This window comes from Neofelis nebulosa, chromosome 4 (assembly GCF_028018385.1).
Source record: "Neofelis nebulosa isolate mNeoNeb1 chromosome 4, mNeoNeb1.pri, whole genome shotgun sequence".
NCBI lineage: Eukaryota > Metazoa > Chordata > Mammalia > Carnivora > Felidae > Neofelis > Neofelis nebulosa.
In genome coordinates, this window is record NC_080785.1 from 161,316,780 (window position 1) to 161,333,500 (window position 16,721).

The 16,721-nt window shown below is 50.3% G+C and overlaps 1 protein-coding gene across 1 annotated transcript; it reads right to left on the minus strand.

Annotated features, from left to right (window-relative positions):
* Nucleotides 1-880: 880 nt before the first annotated feature.
* LOC131508630 (protein NYNRIN-like) lies at nt 881-1,751 on the minus strand (the record flags this gene model as incomplete). Its single annotated transcript, XM_058723593.1, has 1 exon — nt 881-1,751. A coding segment is annotated over exon 1 (597 nt), but the record flags the coding sequence as incomplete, so codon positions are not given.
* Nucleotides 1,752-16,721: the final 14,970 nt, after the last annotated feature.

Below are 16,721 nucleotides of genomic sequence, written 5' to 3' on the forward strand. Positions count from 1 at the left end.
ACCCAGTCTCCTGGACGATACTGATGAGGAGTGGGTGGGAGCTCTGTCTCATACAGTTCTTTTAGTTTAGGCCACACGGCCTCATGAACCCGCTGTAGAGCCCTGAGAGAAGACAAGAGGCTGTTATCTCGGTCTAATTGAATAAGGTTCGACTTAAGATTAGGTATAATAGCTCTGTCCCAAAAAAATAAATAAAAAATGTTGAAAAAAAAAATTTAAAAAAAAAAAAAAAAGGGGCGCCTGGGTGGCGCAGTCGGTTAAGCGTCCGACTTCAGCCAGGTCACGATCTCGCGGTCCGTGAGTTCGAGCCCCGCGTCAGGCTCTGGGCTGATGGCTCGGAGCCTGGAGCCTGTTTCCGATTCTGTGTCTCCCTCTCTCTCTGCCCCTCCCCCGTTCATGCTCTGTCTCTCTCTGTCCCAAAAAAATAAATAAAAAATGTTGAAAAAAAAAATTTTAAAAAAAGATTAGGTATAATAGGTGTGGGTCTGCCAAACATGATTTCATAGGGCGTAAGGCCCAACTTGTATGGGGAGTTGCGAACCCTGTACAGAGCGTAGGGGAGTAACTCTACCCAATTAGCACCAGTCTCCATAGTCAATTTAGTAAGGGTCTCTTTTAGTGTTCTATTCATTCTTTCTTTTTTTTTTTTTTTTTAATTTTTTTTTTTTCAATGTTTTTTATTTATTTTTGGGACAGAGAGAGACAGAGCATGAACGGGGGAGGGGCAAAGAGAGAGGGAGACACAGAATCGGAAACAGGCTCCAGGCTCCGAGCCACCGGCCCAGAGCCCGACGCGGGGCTCGAACTCACGGACCGCGAGATCGTGACCTGGCTGAAGTCGGACGCTTAACCGACTGCGCCACCCAGGTGCCCCTCTATTCATTCTTTCTACTTGTCCTGAGCTTTGGGGCCGGTAGGCACAATGTAATTTCCAATCTGCCCCAAGTACGGAAGCCAATCCCTGACTTACCTTAGAAACAAATGCAGGTCCATTGTCTGACCCTATCATGACTGGAAAACCATACCTGGGCAGGATTTCCTCTAGGATCTTTTTGGCTACTATCTGCGCCGTTTCCTTCTTGGTTGGGAAGGCTTCAGTCCATCCTGAAAAAGTGTCTATGAACACTAGTAAGTATTTATAGCCGTATTTGCCGGGCTTTACCTCGGTGAAGTCCACTTCCCAGTGGGCTCCTGGTATGGTTCCTCTTTTTCGGTGGCCTTGGGCTGTGGTATGTGGGTGCGCGTTTTGGAGTTGACATGTAGAACAGGCTGTCACAACCCTTTCTGTCTGGTCAGAGATGTTTTTTAATACCAGTTGAGATTGTCTGAAGAGATCCTGAAGTCTTCGGGGCCCCAAATGGGTAGAGTGGTGTATTTTTGTCAGGATTGCGTGGCCCAATTTTTCGGGAAGGATAAGGCGGTCTCTAGAGTCCCTCCACCATCCATCTGTAACTTGTGTCATGGGGAGCTTGCGCATCCAAATAAGATCATCTTCTGAGTATTCAGGCTGTGGGGGTAAATCTCGGGGCCCTGGGTCTGGTAGCTGCGCAGGGAGTACTTGAATGAGGTTTTGTGCTACCTGGCGTGCAGTCTGGTCAGCGAGGTTATTCCCTCGAGAGACTGGATCAGTTATTTTTTTGGTGACCCGGGCAATGTACTATGGCCAATTTTTTAGGGGCCCAAATAGCGGCCAATAGGGCCAGAATTTCATCTTTATTTTTGATGTCTTTGCCTTCAGCAGTGAGTAGTCCCCTCTCACGGTATATTGCCCCATGTATGTGGGCCGTAGCAAAGGCATACCGGCTGTCCGTATATATAGTCACTTTGCAGTCCTGCCCCATTTTTAATGCTTGGGTTAATGCAATTAGTTCTGCCCTTTGGGCAGAAGTCCCTGGGGGCAGAGCCTTTGCCCATATCACTTCAGTCTCAGATGTCACTGCTGCCCCTGCATACCTCTGTCCTTGATGGACGAAGCTACTTCCGTCAGTAAACCAGGTGACCTCAGCGTCAGGTAATGGCCAGTCCTGTAGGTCTTCCCTTGTTCCATGGATCTGTGCTAGGATGTCGGCACAGTCATGGAGCGGGGAGTCCAGGTCAGGGTCGGGTAGCAGCGAGGCTGGGTTTTAAAGTTCGGGGAGGGGTGTATGTGATCCGTAAAGGATTTAACAGGAGTCCCTGATAGTGGACCATCCGAGCATTGCTCATCCACCTATCGGGGGGCTGCTTGAGTACTCCTTCAACGGCGTGGGGTGTGGTGACATGTAACTCTTGACCCAGGGACAGCTTATTGGCATCTTTAACCATTAGGGCCGTAGCCGCTATTATCCGGAGACAAGGGGGCCATCCTGCAGCTACAGGATCCAGTTTTTTTGAGAGATAGGCCACTGGTCTGGGCCATGGACCTAAATGCTGGGTTAGCACTGCCTTGGCTATGCCTTGGTGCTCATCTACATATAAGTGGAAAGGTTTAGAGATATCGGGCAGTCCTAGAGCTGGGGCCAATAGGAGAGCTCTCTTTATCTGTTGGAATGCCAGCTCAGCTTCCGCAGACCATTCAAAGGATGGTTGGTTTTTAGAAACTGCGTAAAGGGGTTTGGCCATTTCAGCAAAACCTGGGATCCACAATCGGCAGAATCCCGCAGACCCCAGGAATTCTCTCACCTGTCGAGGCGTGTTGGGTCGCGGGATGCGGAGGACAGTCTCTTTCCGAGCATCAGGGAGCCATCTTTGTCCTCCTTTTAGTAAGTACCCCAGATATATTCCCTCAGGCTTGCAGATTTGGGCCTTCTTAGCGGACGCGCGGTACCCTAGGTTCTCCAGCGTCTGTAGGAGGTTTTTTGTCCCCACGAGGCAGGCTTCTCGGGTCTCGGCTGCAACAAGGAGGTCATCTACATATTGTAGGAGAGACACATTTGGGTTTAATTTCCGGTACTCACTTAAATCTTCGTGGAGGGCTTCATCAAATAGGGTGGGGGAGTTTTTAAATCCTTGTGGAAGTCGGGTCCAGGTGAGTTGTCCATTTATGCCTCTTTCTGGGTCCGCCCATTCGAATGCAAAGATATCTTGGCTCTTGGGGGCCAAGGGCAGGCTGAAAAAGGCATCTTTTAAATCAAGAACAGTATACCATCGTTTGTCTGGGCTGAGGGTACTGAGAAGAGTATAAGGGTTGGGCACGGTAGGGTGTATGTCCATAACCCGTTTGTTGACCTCTCTTAGGTCTTGTACTGGCCGATAATCTCCACTATTAGGCTTGCGCACAGGCAACAAAGGGGTGTTCCATGCCGAATGGCATGGTCTAAGGATTCCGACGTCGAGAAGACGACGGATGTGTGGGGTAATGCCCAGCCTGGCCTCTGCTGACATGGGGTACTTCTTGACCCTCACGGGGTCGGCCCCTGGCTTAACATCTATGAATAGAGCAGGACGATGTTTTGCCAGCCCTATTCCCCCGGTTTCTGCCCAGGCTCCGGGACACCAGTGGAGCCAGTAGCTAATATCCTGTTCCGGGAAGGGTGGAGTTTGGTGAAGCCGATATTCATCTTCCAGTCGTATGGTGAGGACCGAGATGGGTTGGTCCTGGGAGTCAGTTACTTTAGGCCCTCCGGGCTGAAAGTGAATTTGAACTCCCATTTTTGTGAGGAGATCTCTTCCCAGCGAGGGGCAGGGACTATCTGGGGTGACCAAAAAGGAGTGGGTTACCCTTCCTGTCCCTAGATCCACGGTTCGTTGGGTGGTCCAAGGATATTTTTTAGTTCCTGTAGATCCTTGGACCCAGGAGGACTTATCAGAGATTTTTCCATGAGAGCTAGTGAGTACTGAATGCTGTGCTCCTGTGTCCACAAGGAATTGCACAGGGGTCCCCTCCACTTGTAGGATTACCCTGGGCTCGGGGAGGGGGTCCGAACCCCGTCTCCCCTATTCTGAGTTCTGGGTAAATAGGATGGGGGCCGCTTTGGTTTGCCATGTCTTTGACCCCGAGTGCAGTTGTTTCTTTTTGGGACAGTCACGAATCCAATGTCCTTTTTCTTTACAGTAGGCGCATTGGTCTTTGTCTAGGGGGCGCCTAGGGGGGCAAGTTTTCTGTTCTCCTGTGGGCCCTTGATCCTTTTGAACTATGGCGGCTAAACCTTCAGTCATTTCCCTGGTAGCTTTGAGCTGCTTGTCCTCTGGAGCGTCCCGATTATTATATACTCGCTGAGCAATGCGGAGTAAATCCTGGATCTGTTTTCCTTCTAAATCCTCTAATTTTTGGAGTTTCTTTTTGGTATCAGGGGCAGCCTGGTTTACAAACGACATTACAACAGCAGCCTGATTTTCAGGAGCCTCAGGGTCCATGGGAGTGTACTGCCTAAAGGCTTCCATTAATCTCTCTAAGAAGGTGACAGGGCTCTCTGTCTTACCTTGTACTACTGAGTACACCTTGGCCAGATTAGTGGGCTTGCGTGCTGCAGCCCGGAGACCCGCCATTAGAGTCTGGCGATAAATGAGCAGTCGTCCCCTACCTTCTGCCACGTTGTAGTCCCAATCAGGCCGAATCAGGGAAAATGCAGCATTAATGAGGTCAGGGTTAACAGTGGGTCGACCGTCTTCCCCGGGGACCAGCTTCCGCGCTTCAAGTTGAATTCTCTCTCTCTCCTCCGTGGTAAACAGGATTCGCAAAAGCTGTTGGCAGTCATCCCAGGTAGGCTGGTGGGTGAACATTATGCTCTCTAGGAGGGCTATAAGATATTTAGGGTTATCAGAAAACCGAGTGTTTTGAATTTTCCAATTATAAAGGTCACTGGTGGAAAGGAGTCGGGGAAGCGAGAGCTTGTCTCACGCTGGGTGCGCCCGCGAGTTCGGCCGGCTGGCCCTTCATGGTTGGTTACATTTTCAATAGGGCTTGGTGCGGCCGCTGCCTGTAGCCTTCCTGGTTCTGGCACAGCTGCCGCTTCTCTCCCCTCCCCCCCCCCCGCCCCCCCCCCCCGGATTCCCCTTGAGGGGCAACCAGCGGGGCAACTGGTGGGGCGGCCGCTGCGGGCAGGGCCAGGGGTGCAAGGGGAGGGGGTAGATAGGGTGGAGGGTCCAGGGATAGTAGGTCCTGGCTATCAGGCAATATGGGATTTAGGGGTGCTGAGGGGGTTCGCGGCTTGGTTGGGCCAGTGGAGCGGGCCGCGACAATCTTACAGGACCCTGAGGAAAGGAAGGGGGACATCCAGGGTGGAGGGTTCTCAATAAGATCTTGCCAGACGAGGATGTAGGGAACCTGGTCTGGGTGGCCTTCCTCTCCTGGCCGGAGGGTTTTGGCCCTTACCTTGGCAACTATAGGCAAACAAAAAGTGCCCTCAGTAGGCCAGCCCACCCCGAAAGTGGGCCACTCAGACCGGCAGAAAGTGATGAGTCTTGACCGGCGGATGTCCAGGCTTAGGTTATGGCCTCTAGCCTGAACATCCTTGAAATTAGCTAGAAGAAGGGAGAGAGGTGTACTCTGGTTTTGTCCCATAGCCTGTATAGGAAAAAAATAAATGGGCCAAGTTAGTTTATGTTCCGGAAGCGAGTTGGATATACCTGCAGGGGAGAGGAGACAAGTTAAATCGCAAGTGCGGCGGCAAACAGAAAGTGCCTTGGAGAAGAGACCAGATACAGAACGGGTGTTCGTAACCCGAACAAAGAGTTCTGATGGGCCAAAATAGTGCCCCAGACGGGAGCCAGAGGACGTCTCCTACTGGTCCCGACTGACTTCCCTATAGCGCGTCCGCCAGGGCTAGGTCAGTCACTGATACAGATCCCGCGCGGGAGAGCCAGAAACGGACAGACAACTGACACAGACACAGACACAGACACAGACAGAGCCAGCTCACTCACCGATCGGTCTCAGAAATGACCCGTTGACTTGGGGTCTGGTGGGTTTGGGGGGGAGGGGGCTTCCCGGCCAATGCACCAAATGAAACGCCCAGAGTCTAAGAGACCCCCAAAAACGAACCACCAGAGTCCAGAGTCAAAGCTAAGCAGCAAGGGTCATTTATTACAGGTTCGAACCTGGACCTCTGCGCCCTCGTTGCCGGTGACGCCGAGAGGTCCTGAGAGAGGTTTTCACACCCCTTTTATAGACAGGTACAAACAAGTCATGGGGAAATCAGGAATACACGGATGTGCCAAGCAATAATGATTGATCAGAAATACACGGATATGGGGCGCCTGGGTGGCGCAGTCGGTTAAGCGTCCGACTTCAGCCAGGTCACGATCTCGCGGTCCGTGAGTTCGAGCCCCGCGTCAGGCTCTGGGCTGATGGCTCGGAGCCTGGAGCCTGTTTCCGATTCTGTGTCTCCCTCTCTCTCTGCCCCTCCCCCGTTCATGCTCTGTCTCTCTCTCTGTCCCAAAAATAAATAAAAAACGTTGAAAAAAAAATTAAAAAAAAAAAGAAATACACGGATGTGCCAAGTAACAATGGTTGATCTGAAATACACGGATATGCCAGGCAACTATGATTGATCAGGAATACACGGATGTGCCAAGTTACAATAGTTGATCAGTGCCAGGCAACTATGATTGATCAGGAATACACGGATGTGCCAAGTAACAATGGTTGATCAAGAATATACGGTTGTGCCAGGCAACTATGATTGATCAGGAATACATGGGCGCGCCAAGCAATTGTACAGAAGCGGAACAAGCTGGTTAAGCTTGGTTAGGTTTCAGTTTCCCGTAACTTAAGCTTTTAAGTTTTAATTTTCTTAGGCCTCTCAACCACAGGGAATGAATGATTGACTCACCGGTGAAAAAGAGTCCCTGCTCATATATATTTTCCATGGGATCTAAAGTTTTCACGTCGGAAACATTTTCTGAAGTTAACCATTCTAATGACCCAGAAGTTATTTTTCCTATGAAGTGCCGATTTCTTCTGGTTCCAGTACTCTTTTTCGGAACCTAAGTTCTGGAAGGATGCCCACCAAATGCATCTCTGGTATCTGTGTTTGTGCACCTTTTTGGCAAAACCGTGACAGACACCAGTGGTCAACAATCAAGATCAAAATGGAGCTGTAAACAAACCCAAGAATGCGGATGCACAACAAAACCCATCACAGAGACATCAGGTTTGCAGCAAGGAGAGATTTGATCGGCAGCCAAAGGAAAAATGCTTCCGGAAGACTAGCCTCAAATTCATCTCCCCAAAGGAGGAGAGAACAAGTGTTTTATAATCAGATGGGTTGTGATTGCATACAATGATGAAAAGGGTGGGGAAAACTTAACTACGCCTAAGGAAAGATGGAGCATGCGCAATGAGCAAACATACGGAACTTAACCCTTGTTCACGTTAGGATGGAAACACCACCGAAAGGAGACAAAATTCCACCCCTGAGGCGAAGAGGTTATTTTGGGACTAGGAAAGGGGCTTTGGGCATTCTCTGAGAGCTAGTATCAAATGGATGGGGCCTTAGGCTGGGCTAAGATACATTCACAGGCTTGAACTATATCAGATGACCTTGAATCCAGGCTTCTGCCGAGACAGCTAGTGGATTTGTTACTAAGGTCTGAGGAGACACAATAGGAGATGGGGCGGGGGGGTGGGGGTGGGGTCGGAGTTCTCCAAAAAACAAGCTTAAACATCCCGCTAGTTTCAACCTCATGAACGCTATGGGGGCACGGTTTCAGGGCTCGACTAAGTATTGCGTACGGAGAGGGGACTTTTAAGTGTCTGTGTTTGTAAAGAAGGATCAGAGATCCAGGAGTGGACTGACAGCACTGGTTACAAGGCAACTCTTCTGGACCCGGCGGGATCCAGTCCACCTTAGGCTCAGACACCTAACCGTCGGCCCGGCTGTCACCCAGGCGTGGAGGGGCGAGGCCTTACGAACTGTCCAATCAGGGGCGGCGGCGGTGCGGTGGGTGGGGCATCGCTCCGCAGCCTCTGCGGAGGTCCTTGCTTATTTCAGCCTCGCTGGGTAGCCCAGGTCCCCTTCTTTCAGCGGACGCATTGCCGTGGCCTTGTTTCTGTTCCGCTGTGATTCGTGTGTCCGCGGGAGTTGAAGGAAGGCCATTGGGTAATCCAGGAAACGTAGAAATGGTGGTTGCGCCCGCGGAGTCTGATGACCGGGTAGAAAGTGTCGCTCGAAACAGGCGCCAACCCGCCGTGGTCGGAATCCTCCCCGTGGTCACCTCCGGAGTCTGCGGACCCGAGTCCCCCATGGGGCCGCTGGGACCTCGGTCGCCTCCGGCGAGCGGCGTGGGGACCGCACTCGGTCCCTGCGCGCCACGATTTCGGCCCTGAAGCATTTGATCAGCTCTGCGCCCGCTTCGTCTCACGGGGAGAGTCTCCAGGGGACAAGTGTGACTCCTTTGCGTTCGTGTGTGGGAGGAGCTGTGGTCTGTGGGGTCCCCGGTCCCTCCTTTGTCCCCACCGGGAGCCCATTTTCTCCTGAGTGTTCCAGATGTTTGGGAAGCAGGGTCTGAAATCCACCAGCCTGTTTGGCCAGCCAAGCTCTCCGACGCCTGGCAGTAAATGCCTGTTTCAATTACCTCCCGGCCTGCCCAAATGCCAGATTCCCATCATTACCAACTATTTGTTCTCGGTGGTGCAATTTTCAAACGGTCCCAAAGTTTTAATTGTCCATCATTTTCCCACAGTGAATGGAGGGCTCATTTTAAATGGTTTATTTTTGTCCGTAGATATTTACATCCGAAGAAAGCAGAGAATAACTGCTTGGAACTACGTTTGGAAAATTCTTGCACTTCTCCCAGGATCTTTCCTGGGCACGGACATCGTGTGGGAAGTCCTTTGGGTGGCGGTCCTTCTTGGGAGAATTTTCCCGACTGATCTGCCTTGTCAGCAGGGTTCCACAGTGGGACTGCCCCAAACTAACTTAGTCACCTTTAAATTTTACTCACTTTTGGGCGCCTGGGTGGCTCAGTCGGTTAAGTGTCCGACTTCGACTCAGGTCATGATCTCGGGGTTCCTGAGTTTGAGCCCTGCATCAGGCTCTGTACTGACAGCTCAGAGCCTGGAGCCTGCTTTGGATTCTGTGTCTCCCTCTCTCTCTGTTCCTCCCCCACTTGGGCACACACATACTCTCTCTCTCCCTCTCTTAAAAGTAGATAAACATTAAAAAAATAATTTAAAAAATTTACTCATTTTTAGTGTCAGTTTTTTAATGAATGAAAATTTATTTAATGAATACAACTTGAAACAATACAGAATATTAACGAGGAGGTAAGGAAAGGGTGAGTTTCAGAAAAAAAATAATTCCAGTACTACATTGCTTGTATTAGAAATTCTTTAAAGAAATAAAATAAATTCTTTTAAAATATAATTTTATTTAATTATTTGTTTTTTTAGTTGGAAAAAAAAAAGGCTTTCTTTATTTTATTTATTTTATGTAAGCTCTACACCCAACGTGGGGCTTGAACTCACGGCCCCCAAGATGAAAAGTTGTATGCTCTACAGAGTGAGCTGACAGATGCCCCTGCTTGTATTAAAAATTCTCGTTCCCCCTTCTTCCTCTCAGCATTGGTAGAAACATTCTTTTGGTTTTTTTTAAACGATTTTTTTAAACGTTTATTTATTTTGAGAAAGAGAGAGAGCCCTTTATTCTGAGAGAAGCTGCAGGCTGGTGGAAATCTGGGATGGCACTCGGGGTGGGTGGGGTGACGAGGCAGTGGAGGCCTTTCTGGAGTTGTAGCTGTCATTGCCTTGGGCCTGTTTGTAGGCCTGGTCTTGCACGCCCGGCGGAGGTGCGCTCAGTATAAATCACGTCCGTCGAGAAGTCTGTGAAAGTCCAGTTCTGTGTCCTGGAACCGTGTCAGTGAATGGGGGGGTCATCTGGGTCAGAACCTTAAACTGAACCCTGCTGAGTGTCCTCACTTGGGAGCCTGGAACCCTGAGGCAGGGAGAGGTTCCCTTTGCCCCGGGGAGGGGAGGGGAGGGGAGGGGAGGGGAGGGTGTGCAGGGCTCCCTGAGCGCATTCCTGTGGCTGCCTGGGTGTCCCTCCCTTTCCTCCGCGGGGACTGACCCACTCTAGGGCTTCTGTCTCCACCGGGACCGTCTAGACCGGGGAACCTTCTGAAGGAGGCTTTCCTCGTGTCCTGTGGGACGCGGGCTGCTTGTCCCTGCTGAGTCCAGTTTCTTTCCTGGATTCCTTTATTGATGGAACAGCGCAGCCCTTGGGCCCCAGTTTCCCTCGACACTTGAGCCCCTGAACTGTAAGCTGGTGGAGAGAGACGGTGTGAGGCAAGGTGGAAAATGCGGGAAACCCAAGTAGGATTTGTGTTCCGTTTTACTCAAGACAACCTCACGGTGTGAGATGAATGTGTTTAAGTTCTCGGGTCATTTTTCTTTCTTTTTTCTTTTTTTTTTTTTTTTAATGTTTATTTTTGAGAGAGAGAGAGACAGAGTGTGAGCCGGGGAGGGGCAGAGAAAGAGGGAGACACAGAATCGGAAGCAGGCTCCAGGCTCCGAGCTGTCAGCACAGAGCCCGATGCGGGGCTCCAACCTGTGAACCGTGAGATCATGACCTGAACTAAAGTCAGACTCTTAACTGACGGACCCACCCAGGTGCTCCCCGCCCTTTTTAAGTTTTTATTTATTTATTTTGAAGAGAGATCACGAACAGGGAAGGACAGAGAGGGAGAGAGAGGATCCCAAGCAGGCTCCGTGCTGCCAGTGCAGAGCCCAACGCATGAACTTGAACTCATGAACCATGAGACCATGATCTGAGCTGAAAGCAAGAGTGGACGCTTAACTGGCCGAGCCACCCAGGCACCCCTCATTTTTCATTTTTGGGTCAGTTTTTATTTGTTTGCATTCTTAGAAAACACTGACATGCAACAGGCTAGAGCAACCGAATTCCTATTTTAATTAATGTGAGGAAAACCACCCAAAGCTTATGTAAATCTTTGAAAATCCAATGCATGTCAGGAGCTAAACTGAAAGTTTTTAAAGCATTAGAAAATGCTACTCGTTCCTGGAAATATCCCAAGTGTGGTATAGGGGAGGGACAAACTACATGCCCCATGTCGTGTTAGAAAGAGACTTGAGAATTTTCATCTTGTATGGTTTGTGCTTTTGTAACTGTCAGTGTTATGAGGAATTAAATCTTAGAATGGCTTCTTATGTATGCACGTTAAAAATAGAGCACCTGGGGGTGCCTGGGTGGCTCAGTCGGTTAAGCGTCCGACTTTGGCTCAGGTCACGATCTCGCGGTCCGTGGGTTTGAGCCCCGCGTCGGGCTCTGTGCTGACAGCTCGGAGCCTGGAGCCTGCTTCGGAGTCTGTGTCTCCCTCTCTCTGACCCTCCCCCGTTCATGCTCTGTCTCTCTCTGTCTCAAAAATAAATAAACGTTAAAAAAAAATTAAAAAAAAAAATAGAGCACCTGGGTGGCTGAGTCATTAAGCATCTGACTTCGGCTCAGGCCATGATCTCATAATTCGTGAGTTCGAGTCCCGCATCAGGTAAAAACAAGAGTCCTGGGTGAGCCCCTCTTCTCTCTCTCTCTCTCTCTCTCTCTGCCCCTCGTGGAATTCTCTCTCTCTAAAAAAAAAATGTTAAAAATAAAGAATAGAAATATATCTTTATTTTATTTTGTTAATGTCTATTTCTTTATTTTTGAGAGCGAGATAGCAAGGAAGGTGCAGAGAAAGACAGAGGACCCAAAGCAGGCTCTGCCATGAGAGCCCGATGTGGGGCTCGAACTCACGACCCCGAGATCAAGAGTCGCACTCTCCACCGACTGAGCCAGTCAGATGCCCAGTGTTTCTTAATATCATTAAGACAAGCAATTGCAAATTCTTTGCTGTGTTCGTTCTTGCAGCCAGTGGGCGGGCTCCACATTTTTGGATGTTTGAGTGCCACTCCTCACCCCGCCTTCTGCTGCCTGTGCTTCTGGCTGGACGAGCTGATGAGAAGGCCTGAGTGGTCTCACTAGAGCAGGCAGGAGATTCCAAGCAGAAAAGCCCCTGTCTGTGTGCCGAATTCTTACCCCTGCTCTACTCCCCAACCCCAGTGAAAACACAGGCCAGGCTCTTTCCTTCCTTCCTTTTAAGTTTATTTATTTTGAGAGAGAGAACAAGCAGGGGAAGGGCAGAGAGAGAGAGAGGGAGAGAGAGAGAGAGGGAGAGTCCCAGGCAGGCTCCACGCTGTCAGCACAGAGCCTGATGTGGGGCTCGAACTCACGAACTGTGAGATCATGACCTGTGCCGACACCAGGAGTCCGACACTTAACCGACTGAGCCACCCAGGTGCCTCCCTTTGCCTTGTTCTCTGAAGCCATTTCAGAGCGGAGATCTCTGTGTGGGGAGTCATGAGCCTTCTTGTCTCCTTTCTTTTAATTTTTTTTTTTTAACGTTTATTTATTTTTGAGACAGAGAGAGACAGAGCATGAACGGGGGAGGGTCAGAGAGAGGGAGACACAGAATCTGAAACAGGTTCCAGGCTCTGACCATCAGCACAGAGCCCGACGCGGGGCTCGAACTCACGGACCGCGAGATCGTGACCTGAGCCGAAGTCGGCCGCTCAACCGACTGGGCCACCCAGGCGCCCCTCTCCTCTCCTTTCTGTATGGGTGAGTGCGTGCGTGGGACCCCCGCTATCAATCTGAGCCACATGTCTGCAGGTGACCATAATAGTTGCCGCGGGGAGCAGCATGTCCAGCCATGACCGTGACCGGTGGTTCTGTCTCTTCTTGCTCTGACTTGCTCACCTGCTCTGCTGGCTGACAAGGGCAGTGCCGTGACCTGTGCTGCCCTGTGTTGCGTTGGAGACCCCGTCAAGCCTCAGTTCTAGTTTTAGGCCTATCCCAGTTGGCAGTTTTGAGAGTTCCTGGGAATTTGGGAGCAGGAGTAGGGAGTTGGGGCTCTCCTCAAAGTGCTCCTGGGTGGATGTCTTTGCCAGTGTCTGGGTCTTAGCAAGAACCGACAGAGGCTGGGTTGGCCCCGGGTATACCCTGGGGACTGGGTGTAGCAGCTGAGACTCCACCCTGTGCGAGAGGAGGACCCAATGGGGGCTGCTCCTGAAACAGCTGCTGTTTAAAAAGAGAGAGACAAGGGGGCGCCTGGGTGGCGCGGTCTGTTAAGCGGTTAAGCGTCCGACTCTTGACCTCCGCTCAGATCAGGATATCGCGGTTTGGGGGTTTGAGCCCCATATCCGGCTTTGCGCTGGTGGCGCGGAGCCTGCTCCGGATTCTGTCTCTCCCTTTCTCTCTGCCCCTCCCCTGCTCGCTCGCTCTCAAAATGAATAAACCTAAAAAAAAATAATAATAATGTTATAGAAGAAGGTGGCCATTAGAATACGGGCTGAGTCCAGAGTCCTAACCCCACGGGGCTCACCAGGACCCTTAAGTTCCTCAGCTGCCTCTGCTCCCTGCCTCTACTGCAGCAAAGATCTTGAGCCTCCAGGCACAGGGGACGACACTTGAGGTACCCCTGTGGCACAGTAAGGGGATTCGTTCAAACCTGACTTAGGTCCATGGTCCTTAAACCGTATAAAGTAATTGGTTGTCATCAGGGAGGCTCCGAACCCTGATGGCACTGCTTTGGAGATCTCTGAAGGAAAAAAGATACAAATACCAGTCTAGAGAGGACACTCCCTTCCCCCAAATACCGGACAGTATATCCAGTCAACAACAACAAAAAAAACAGAACAGAGAAAGAAAGGAGGGAACAGAAGAAAATACTATTGAAACAGGGGCGCCTGGGTGGCTCAGTTGCTGAAGTGTCCGACTTCATCTCAGGTCATGATCTCGCAGTTCGTGAGTTCAAGCCCCACGTCGGGCTCCTTTGGATCCTCTGGCTTCCTCTTTCTCTGCCCCTTCCGCATTCATGCGTGCATGTTCTCTCTCTCTCAAAAATAAACATTAAAAAATATATATACTGCAACGAAGGTCTATTACTTGACCCATTTGGAAATCCAAAATATATTGAAAGAATTGACATCACGCAGGAGATCTTTATCTGCTTGGCTGTTCAGCCTCTACAACATAAGTTCTCGGTTAATTTTGCTATCTGATGTAATGCACTAATTCAGAAGACTTCAGGCAGTTAGCCAAGAGTAGGTCTTTTTTTTTTTTTTTTTTCAACGTTTTTTATTTATTTTTGGGACAGAGAGAGACAGAGCATGAATGGGGGAGGGGCAGAGAGAGAGGGAGACACAGAATCGGAAACAGGCTCCAGGCTCCGAGCCATCAGCCCAGAGCCTGAGGCGGGGCTCGAACTCACGGACCGCGAGATCGTGACCTGGCCGAAGTCGGACACTTAACCGACTGCGCCACCCAGGCGCCCCGCCAAGAGTAGGTCTTAAATTACAGGAACACCTGGAGTCCCACTACATTTACGCAGGGTACCCCGGGTGATCGCAGGGCTGTTACTGACGGGTACGTAGGGGACAAATAGAGCAGCTGTTCCTTCTTGACACGGTCCTGTCTAAATCCTCCATGGTCATAGCACCCATTGTCCTAAAATATCCCATAGTGAGCTGCGACCCACAAGTGATTCATAAACTAACATACAGCCATCGCCACTCACAAGTGAGCTTGAAAAAATGGGACCCCGTGAACCTTATCCTTCAAATAAAGTGGTTAATATGGCCCCGTGTAAATTGCACAGGCCCTTGAAGGAACGAAACCGTACACAAAGCCGATCTGGCGAAGGGCTGATTATTCCCAGGGCTTCCTCTTTGAACAGCCGAATTTGGCCTGTTCTTCGATCTGGGATGAACAAATGACACCTCACGGTGGATCACCGCCACCTTGTAGCTGTGGCCGCACCCAACAGTCCTCGATGCCCAGTCCCCAGCTTTATGGAAAATGCTGACTCCAGCTGATCAACAAGAGGCAGATATCCTGCCATCACGGAGTCACCCGGATCTGTTCTGTTCGTTGCTTGTCTCCACAGCCCCCCAGCTGTGGTCGCCTTCACCTTGAAGGGATGTGATACACCTTTACTGGGTTATCCTCATGGATCTTCAACAGCTTTGCCCTCACACACAATCACTGCAGGCGGGATCTGAACTACATCCCGGGTTCTCCAAGGACACAGGTGCCACATTACATTAATGACTTCCTCCTCCAAGGACCTATAGGAAATGCAAATGCTGGAAAAAGTGGCTAGCAAAAAGGGGAGGGGACGGTGTCATGCATATAAAGTGGGCTCTGTCAACTTTGTTAAATTTCTGGAAATTATCGGCAATCGGACCCCCACCCAATCCCTCCATGATATCATGACGAAATAGCTGTTCTCCGCATCAGCACCCATAACACCTGCTACATTCTTTTGTTGTTCCAGAGGTCACCGATTCCTTGCTTATAAATTTTACTTGAACCCATTTATGCTGTTATTTGCAAATTGGCCCCCAGCGTGAGTGGACACCCCTACCACAAATGGCTGGAGGCTCTCCGAAGACATTTTTAGGGTTTATTTATTTATTTTGAGGGAGACAGAGATAGCGTGAGCTGGGAGACAGCGTGGAGGGGGGCAGAGAGAGAACCCCAGGCAGGCTCTGCACTGTCAGCACGGAGCCCAGTGGGGGGCTCGAACTCACAAGATCATGCGATCCTGACCTGAACTGAAACCGAGAGGTGGATGCTCAACCGACTGAGCGACTCAGGGGCCCCAGCTCTTCAAACTGCCGCGGAGCTCCCCCCATAGGACTCCCCGAGTGACAAACTGCTGGAGTTCACGCACTCTAGGTATGACGCCACGACAGTGGTACATGGGGGAGCTCAGCAAAGTGGTTGCTCTTTATGTCTTAACTAGGACATCTTGTGAAGGAGCAGACCCAAGGGCCATCATAAGAGACCCCACAGTCATTTTTGCACTCCCTAATAATGACCGTCTTCATCTGTTGACTATACTTGGGTGATTCTCTAAGAGTTGCCTCTTTGGGGGGTAAAAGAACTCTGGGAATCTTTTGCCCCACTCACCCTTATTTATCATTCAAAGTACCTCTTGTCTCCAGTTGGTTAAGTGTCCGACTTCGGCTCAGGGCACGATCTCGCGGTTTGTGAGCTCGAGCCCCGCGTCGGGCTCTGTGCTGATGGCTCAGAGCCTGGGGCCTGCTTCGGATTCTGTGTCTCCCTGTCTCTCGGCCCCTCCCCTGCTCATGCTCTGTCTCTCTCTGTCTCTCAATAATAAATAAAGGTTAAAAAAAAAATTCAAAGTAGCTCTTGTCTCTACATATCCTAAGGCCATAATCCAAGGCCTCGCCAGGAGACTCCTTATCTTTGTCAGGGTTCCAGACACTACGGATAGTCCCAAGGGCACTCACTTCACTTCCTAGAACATACAGTGCTGGCCTCTCCAACGAGGCATTCAATGGAAGTTTCTCCATCCCTTCTAAGTCTCAGGGTGCAGGCCTCATAAAGCACCATTATGACTTATTGAAATAAATTCAGATTGGGGCGCCTGGGTGGCGCAGTCGGTTAAGCGTCCGACTTCAGCCAGGTCACGATCTCGCGGTCCGTGAGTTCGAGCCCCGCGTCAGGCTCTGGGCTGATGGCTCGGAGCCTGGAGCCTGTTTCCGATTCTGTGTCTCCCTCTCTCTGCCCCTCCCCCGTTCATGCTCTGTCTCTCTCTGTCCCAAAAATAAATAAATAAATTAAAAAAAAAAAAAAAAAGAAATAAATTCAGATTAATTTACGAAAGACGGTCTATGCCTGTCATGAGTCAGTCATCAGGTGTGGATATTAAATGTGTCTGTCTTCATCTTTTTTTTCCCTAGTACATTGTACTTTTTTTAATGTTTATTTTTGAGAGGG